The sequence below is a fragment of the Malaclemys terrapin genome, chromosome 9 (assembly GCF_027887155.1).
Source record: "Malaclemys terrapin pileata isolate rMalTer1 chromosome 9, rMalTer1.hap1, whole genome shotgun sequence".
NCBI lineage: Eukaryota > Metazoa > Chordata > Testudines > Emydidae > Malaclemys > Malaclemys terrapin.
In genome coordinates, this window is record NC_071513.1 from 1,192,538 (window position 1) to 1,200,821 (window position 8,284).

General features: G+C 57.7%; 1 protein-coding gene across 4 annotated transcripts in view; it reads right to left on the minus strand.

Moving 5' to 3' along the window:
- The window catches only part of DLG3 (discs large MAGUK scaffold protein 3), a 175,073-nt gene extending 170,281 nt beyond the window's left edge, over positions 1-4,792 (minus strand). For all 4 annotated transcript variants that reach the window (XM_054039083.1, XM_054039081.1, XM_054039080.1 and 1 more), the window contains exons 1-2: positions 4,443-4,792; positions 1,421-1,552 (exon numbers count right to left, since the gene is read on the minus strand). In XM_054039083.1, the coding sequence (XP_053895058.1) occupies positions 1,421-1,552; positions 4,443-4,458 (148 nt within the window). In that variant the 5' untranslated portion in view covers positions 4,459-4,792. The remainder of the gene's footprint in view (positions 1-1,420; positions 1,553-4,442) is intronic.
- Between the last annotated feature and the right edge of the window lie 3,492 nt (positions 4,793-8,284).

Consider the following 8,284-nt stretch of genomic DNA (forward strand, 5'->3'; position numbering starts at 1 on the left):
TTCATTTAGATGCCCACAAACAGACGGTGGTTCTCAAGCATGTATTCACTATTTTAGCTTATTAGCAGACTAATTCCTGCAGATACCTTTTTGTCTCTGGCTTGTTGGAGCATTCAGAATTGGAGTTGTGTTAATGGTGACTGGACACATAAGTCACATGATAGGGTTTGTGCCCCTCAAGGGTTACTGTTAAAAGCGGGTTTCTGCCGGGAATTCTGCCAGTCCTGGACTCAGGATTTTGTTTGTGTGAATAGTCTGTAGTAATCACTTAAAATTTGCTGCTTCCAGGAACAGTCCTGGCCATTAATTTGTTTGCTAGAAAATTCATGGGAAGTGAACAGGAAAGGGGCATGAAAGTAGGAAGTCGGGGTGTGTAAAAATTCAACAGGATAGTGTGGGAGTTTCTCTCACTGTATTTGTCTAGTTTCTAATAAGACTCCAGCTGCGCTGATGGAATTCCAGGGAGTTGCTGCGCTGTGAGCGAAGGCATTTTCAGTTCTCTGATCTGCAAGATGGGGCTGCCTATTACGGCCATTTCTTGTGAATAGTTCTTTTCCCTCAACACATCACATTCCTTGCAAATACTCCAGGTTCGGAGTTCCTGAGAGACAGGGCTGCATTGGGAGCTGCTTTCCCACACCTGTGAAATATTATCTGCAACAGGAAGCAAGTGGAGAAAAACCTACATCTCCCCAAGAGATGGTACTAAGAATAGAGAGAAGCAATGCCCGACACAAGCAGGCTTTGTGTGGCAGGGCCACGAGGGGAAGGTGAATAAGCTCCATCACGTGATCCATAGCTGACGGGCCATAAACACCATCATGTTTGAACACTGCAAGGAGTGCTTTATAAAACTGAACGGCCCCTTAACGTGCACTGGCCTGGGCATCCTAGGGGTGAAAAAATCCACATTGCCCCACAAATCTGCAGTGAAAACGAAAGACTGAGGCGACAATTAGAAGGTTAAGACCAGTCAGTGAGAGGAGCATTCTGGGAATCGTAGTTCACAGGGCCTATGCATGACCTGCTTTGCCTTTCACTATTACAGTTACTGTCTCGCAGGTTAAGCCATGTAACAGCTCCCGCTGTCCTGAAGCTTTGAGCTCTTTCACATGCTTTGAATGGAATCGTTCTGTGGCACTGTACAGCCGCACTAGGTGCTGGGTTTTGAGCTCAGGTCGCTGACTCCCGCAGACAAAGGGGGTTCTAGGGCTCTTCCCTGGCCCCAGCCAGAGTGTAGAAAATTTCCTTAGAACTCACTCCCTCGAGAAGCTGGGGTCCTGCCACAGACACTAGGAGATCAGAGCCCGGGTCCCCAGCATCCGCACCCTGAGAGGGGAGGGTTACGCGTGTGTGTCAGCCACTGGGTGGCTGTTCAGTGCGAAGCCAGCAGTCAGCTCTCTAGGCGGAAGGCACTTACCCAGCAGGGCCTGAAAGAGGTCACTTCGGAAGATGTGCGAGACCTTTCCGATAGAGGCCTTCAACTGCTGCTCTTCTGGAGCCCTCAGCGTGGTTTGGTACCTGGTCAGAATCGCCACTGCCCGTTGAGTGTCTGGAGAAACAGCACAAGAGAGCCCTCAGACAGCATCAGAGCATCACGTAACACATCGCATCACCCACAACAACACAACACATCACCACCCATCACTGCCCCGTGGCACTTCTCCGTACCCACACCAGGAAGGGGTCTGCCACCCACCAGATCAATCCCTGCCATCAGGGACCCCTCAGGCACACCAGTGAAAGTGGGCCAGACCCTGCACCACTGATTTACCGGGCAGTAAAAGACGAAGGGTCACTGCTGAAGCCAGGCACAAATTATGGAACTAGTGGCTCTGTGAATCTGATTCCTTTGAGCCTGAAGGCAAGAGACCGGACAGACTGTACCCACCTACCCCAAACACGCCGGAATTACACTGCAACCCCAACCCTCAGCATCTGGCCCTAAGGCAGACAGGCCAATCCCAGGGGTGCGCCCAGCTGCACGGCATGCTGGGATCCCACATCTCCACAGGAGCAGGGCTGTTAGCTCCACTGGAAGGAGGGGAGAGGTTTCTGGCTGCATTGCATCCTGGGAATCATGGTCTCCATGTGAGGCCACGCTCCAGCAGGTGAGAGCAGCCGTAAGCTAGGGCAGTTACGTACCATGGGTGTTGCCCACTGGCTCCCCCCGGGCCAGGGCTGGCTCTCAGCGGGGCTGGGTTTGGACATCCCCCTGCTCCCCAAGCTGGTCTTTGGCAGACAGGAACCAAGTCTGCTCGGAGCTGCCTGACGGCTACATTATGGACATGCTGCCTTCACCAAAAGAAAGAGGGGCTGTAATGGCAAGGTGGGGCTTGGGTCCAGGCTGGGGGCTGGGATTGAAGCACACAGGCAGAGGTGGGCGTGGGAGCCAAGGGCTGGGATAGCAGAGGCCTGATCCATTTCCATCTGGAGAGCTGAATGTGTCTCTGGACGAGTTCCTTGCGCCATCAGCCCAACTCTATAGCCCGACGCAGGCCAGCTCCTATAATCCAGCAGCAGCCCCTGGGCCTAGCAGAGCAACGGTTCTCACACAAACAAGAAGGTTTTGCACAGACCTTGGGCTGGTCCCATCCCTGTCAGCAAATGTTTCCCTTTGTTATGGAGGCAGCAGGAAAAACAAAGGACTTGTGTGTGGGGGAGGAGGTGAGGAGGGAGGTCGGGGCACATCTCTGGACCTAGGAACTCATGCAAAAGGGTTGAGCTGCCTTGCTAGTCCTGCAGCATCCAGCGCTCACAGCAGGGGACAGAGCACAGAACAAGGGGATCTGTGTCCCTCAGAGCCTAGACTCAGGCCACCTGGGGTCCCTGCTCCCATTCTCTGGGCCTGGGGATTTCTGCAGGGACGTGGTCCCGATGGGGAGACAACCCCCCCCCACCAAAATCTCCTCTTGGCTGGAAGAGGAAGGTGGTTTTGTCTGTGTCACTTTCCCACACTGGTGTATTGCAGGCCCCAGAAGGGAAAGAGGAAGCGGGTGAAGCATGAATAAATCTTAATGCAAACAGAGTCCCTCCCCGCCCAGAGCGGGTGAGAGGCTGGGATCTCCTGGGACGCCAGCTGGATTGATTGGGTTTGCCAGGGATTCCAGGCTCCTGCCAGCCCTGGAACCTAAAACCCCTCTGCCTACAAAACCAGTTCAGCCCGGGCAGCGGCTGACCCGGCTTCGCACACAGCTCACCCCTCCCCTGCGAGGTTGTGGAGAGGGGGTCCGGTACTGTCTGAGTGTGACAGATACAGTGCACTGAACCCCACACAGGCCCACCCCGCAGGTGCTGGTGGGGAGGGGTCTGCCCAATCTGCACCCCACAAAACAGAACCTCTGCAAGTGCTCCAGAATCTCCTCCTTCTGTGACAACGGGGTCCCACTTTGGCCTCGCTCCCCTGTGGTCACATACAATCAGAAGGGAACGCAGCCTGAAGCTGGGGGCTGGGCTCTCACCACACCAGACCAGGAGGAGGGGAGGGCCATGTCCCCAGAGGGGAGGAAGAAGAGGGTGTTCCCGCTTACTTTACCCCTGGCCTATGACCACAGACAAAACTGGACTCCAGGGAAACATGTCACACGACAGCCCCATGAGGCCTGGTGGATGCAGCAGTGACGGGAGAGAGCCTGAGCCCAGGTGCCTCCCACCCGCTAGCGAAGGGCTAAAGGCCTGAGGGACCAGCACCAGGGGGTGAGCTCACAGCTGCCAGCTCAGGCCCTCAGCACACCGAGACCAGCAGGACCCTGCCGGTGCCAGCACCCGTGGCCCAGTCCGGGCCCAGGGTCTCTGGGCCTCGCTCATGCTGAGGCTGCAGCGTCTCCTGGAGCTGGCTGGCGGAGGTGCCCTGGCGGACATGCCTAGGGGAGCCGCTGGGCTTTTTCCAGTCAGGCAGGGCCTGGCGGGCACCTGGGCGTTAGCCCCGCGCTGGTGCTGGGCAGAGCTGGGAACTGCGGGGCCAGCAGGAGGGGCGGGGGGTCGCTACGGCGGGCAGTGCAGGAGGAATTGCAGAGGCACCTCTGGGCAAAGCAGCCCAGGGCAGGGCAGCTCCTCAGGTTTCCGACCTGCCAGTGCCCCGAACTCGCCCGCGCTCTGGGATCCCAGGGGGGTTGGCACCGGGCAGAGCCGCTCTGCAGCCAGAGCCCATCCTCACTCCCAGGTGTCGCTGGGCCCCATCCCGGCTCTTCGGCCCTGGGGACAAGGAGCCCGCTCTGCCCAGCCGGGGGAGCTAGGCTAACGGCTTTCCTTGCACCTGGCCCTGATGTCTCACAGCCGAAGGCAGGTGTTGAATCAAAGCTCCTGCTCTCTGGGTGTGGGACCCTGCCCAGGCAGCTCCGGGCAGGGCTGTTTGCGGCTCTACGCCTCCCTGGCTGCCCCAGTGCCAGTGTCTCCTGCCCTCGCCCCGGCCGCCTGGCCAGGGCTCGGGCTCCAGTCCTTACCTTGCCGACTGATCATCTCTCCGCTTGGCAGGGCTGCGGGTCCCTTCGCAGCCGTTTCCTCCAGGCGCCTACCCTCATGTCAGCCCCACAGGCCGGGCCCTGGAGGCAGCAAGCAGCTGGGACCCCCCCGGCCTGGCCCTGCCCTGGGAAAGCGATACGAGGAGCTGGCTGCCTCCTTCCCCAGCTCCAGCTGCAACAGCTCCTGCAGTCTGGAAACTGGGCCTCTCCCCCCGGCTAGCACCCAGCCTGGCGGTGCTGGGACCGTGCCCCGGCGCAGCCCCAGGCGAGCCCCTCGGGCGGGCACAGCCAACTCTGCCTGGCCAGGGAAGTGGTGAGCCGAGGCTCCCTGCTGTCGCCCTGGGCTGTGTGGAGTGGAGGGGGCCGGGCTGGGCTCAGGGGCGGGCCCAGCCATGGAGGAGGGCTGGCCTGCAGTGCTGGCAGCAGGGCCCTGGGCTGCCGGGGAAGGGGGGCCTGGCCCCGCACAGCCCCTTGGACCCGGGCCTGGCCCAGCCCTGCCGCCTTTGTCAGCACTTCAGGGCTTGGCTCTAAAGGTGGGGCTGGGCCAGGCCAGACATTAACCCCGGCACTGCCAGAGGAGAGGGAAGCCAGGCCCTGCAGCCAGTGGGGTGGGACTTTGGGGGACCGGGCACCCCAATGTTAGGGGCTTTGCATACATTGACACCCGTCACACCCTCCCACAGAAAAAAAAGTGTCCCAATTTTTCACACTTGCCCGCTGGTCACCCTCATGCTGTGGTCCCCAAACTTTTTACCTCATGCCCCCCCCGCATTACCCCTGTCCATGCCCCACCCCCAAGCCAGGGCTGGAAGTGGGGCTGCAGCTCGGGGGGCAGGGGGGAAAGGGACACAGGCAGGGGTAAGAGGCTGGGGCCACAGTTGGGGGCAAGGCTGGGAGCAGAGCTGGGTGGCACACACACCCCCAATCACCCTGTAGGGGCTGGCCAAGGCCCCAGCTGCTTGCCCCCAAACATTCCTCTGTGCCTTCCAGGGGAGCATGCCCCACAGGTTGGGGGCCTCTGCACTAATAGGACTTCACCAAAATCACTTCACATAATTTGACCTCACCACAACTAGTGCAAGCTGGTCTGGGAATTAAGGGTCAGAGGTGTGTGTGTGGGGGGGCCCTCAGCACGTGCGTACCATTAGGAGAGCTGGGGGAAGCCTAGGGCTGGGATAACGGGGGTGGGGGAGTTGGGGGTGTTATGGGTCAGGCCTGGGGGGCACTGGCAGAGCTCTGGACAGGAGAGTCCAGGGCTGAAGATCAGGATCGAGGGGTGAAAGGGAGGCAGAACTAGGGGCACTGGAACAGCGTGTACAGTGGGGGGGACTGAGAGCTATTGAACCAAGCTGTAACCCCTGCATATGATAGAAACCACTTCAAGTCAGGGGGTGCAGCAGCTCCCCCAGCACCCCTAGTTCCAGCCCCTAGGGGCAGAACTGGGAGGGGACGCTGGACAGTGTGATGACTGAGCGGCAGCAACTTTTCCTACAACAAGCCTGGTTAACACTCAGTTCAAGGCTATGGAGAGGGAGAGAGAACGAACTCAAAAGTAGCGCAGCAGGAAGCCAGGGTGCCATCATCACAGCTTTTAGCTGGAGGCCCCAGCAGGAGGCACGCAGGGACAGTGGGCTGCCAAAGTGCAGTGCTGAAGTCTGGGACAATAAGACCCCATAAGCTAGGCGGAGGTAGCAGGACACCACTGCTATGGAGAGAGCAGCAGTCGGACTGGACTGAGATCGAGAGCTGCAGCTTAGAGTCCAGCAGAGCAAGGTAGCTGCCCAGGGTTCCTAAGCATGCTGGCCAGTGGCCTAGGGGTACAGGGAGAGCCTAGGATGGATCCAGCAAGGAGGGGTGGTTCCCCCCCACTACTGCCTCTGCAAACAGGGCCGGCTCCAGCTTTTTTGCTGCCCCAAGCGGCAAAGGGAAAAAAAAAAAAAAAAAAAAAAAAAAACCACAACAACCCTGATTGAGCTGCCACCGAAATGCCACTGGAAAGGAAGAGGGCGTGAAGGACCTGCCACCAAATTGCCGCTGCAGACCCAGATGTGCTGCCCCAGGCACCTGCTTCCTTCGCTGGTGCCTGAAGCCGGCCCTGTCTGCAAACTGTCCCTCAGTGTTCATCTCTCCTCTGTACCGAGCTGCAGCAACTGAGAACAAGATGGTTGCTGAACCTTCCTACAGAGAGAGGGGCTTAGCCATTGAAAGGTGCCGTACGTAGAAAACAGAAGGCATCAGAACTTCATACACTCGAGAAGAGATGGAGGAGAGCCAGCTCCCCGGTGCAGAGAGCATTTTACAGGGATTACAGCAGAAACTCAGAGTATTTGGAAAGTTGCCTGTATAGGTTGGAAAGTGTTCTGGGGCCCAGACCATTCACAACTTCAGCTACTGAGGTGCACACTCGGTACCTCTGCACACTGCTAAATTCAGACCTATTTTCTTTGGAGCTGGGCTATTACTAGTCACACAGACTCCCATGCTTTGAGCAAGGAGGCAGGTCGACAGGGGTCCTAGAGATTTTGCTGTCAGGGGCCTCCTCCTTTCCCTCCTTATGCTCACACTCCCCCAAAGGCCAGTTGATTCAGGCAGAGGCCCACAGCCCAGCTCCAGCCCCAACCCTGCATGCTTAGACCTGCTGCAGTCACAGCTTGTACTGGAAACAACTTTAAAACTGACACTTGTCACCGCTGGGCCTGTTCCCACTCCATTCTCCCTCCCCCCAGCTTGGAGTGTTTTAACTCTAGTGGGGTGAGGGAATCTCTTTTATTGGACCAACTTCTGTTGGTGAGAGACAAAACTTTGGCGCTCCAGGGAGCTCGTGTCCAGGCCTGGGAAAGGAACTCCGTGTCCCAGCTCAGTACAAAGGGGAACAGATAATGACTTATGCTAAGCTGGCACATATGCTAAGGCACCAGTCAAGGTACAGTGGCCTGTTAACATCCCACAGCCACGGGACCAAGAGAGGAGTTAGTGGGTTAAAGATCATTGTAATAAGCCATAACTCCAGTGTCTGTGTTCAGTCCAGTTATGAATTTAATCTCCCTGGCTCGTCTGTTGAAGGTCGTGCACAGGTTTCCTTCGAGGAGGAGGACAGATAAGTCAGATAAGCTTTGGAGATCCCTCTGTGTCTCTCACTAACAGAGGTTGGTTCAATAACATAGGATAGCTAAAGACAAGGTGGGCGAGGCACTGGGCCGACCCAGCTACAACGCTGCAGTAACAAGAGGTGCCAGTTCCTCGTTTTGGCACTAGGTGGTGGTGACAGAACACAGATAGCACAGCTCCCGTGTTTGCTTTTCCCATCCTTACCCACGGAAAGGGCCAGTTTTCCCAAAAGTAGTTCCTAATGCTGATGCCCACCGCAGGCCTGATGTGCAGACGTGCCAAGCTCCTACAGATCCTGATGGGCCCCTGGGAATCAGGCCTGAGGTGGGTACCCAAAGTCAGGGGCACTGCTCAGTGAGAGCACGTGTCTGTTGGCGCTGTTGTGGGCACTCTGTCCCTGCTGAGCAAACTGCTCAGGGCTGCCATCAATGACTCTGCACATCCCAGCAGAGGCAGCACTTGACCACCCACCATCAACTAATCCTTCCAGCCTGCTGCAGCTTCTGGCTCTTACAGATGGGGAAAGCAGAGCATGGAGCAGGGATGGGAGGAGCCCAGGCCCCCAGCAGGCCCAGCGCAGAGCTAGGATCTCCCCTACTCACTCTCAGTGTGGTGAGGCCCTGGCTCGGAGCTGTTGCTTGACACTGACCTCACTAGTATAAGCAGGGATTCCTCATCTAATTGGTATAGCACCCCTGCTGGGCCCGGGGCTTTCC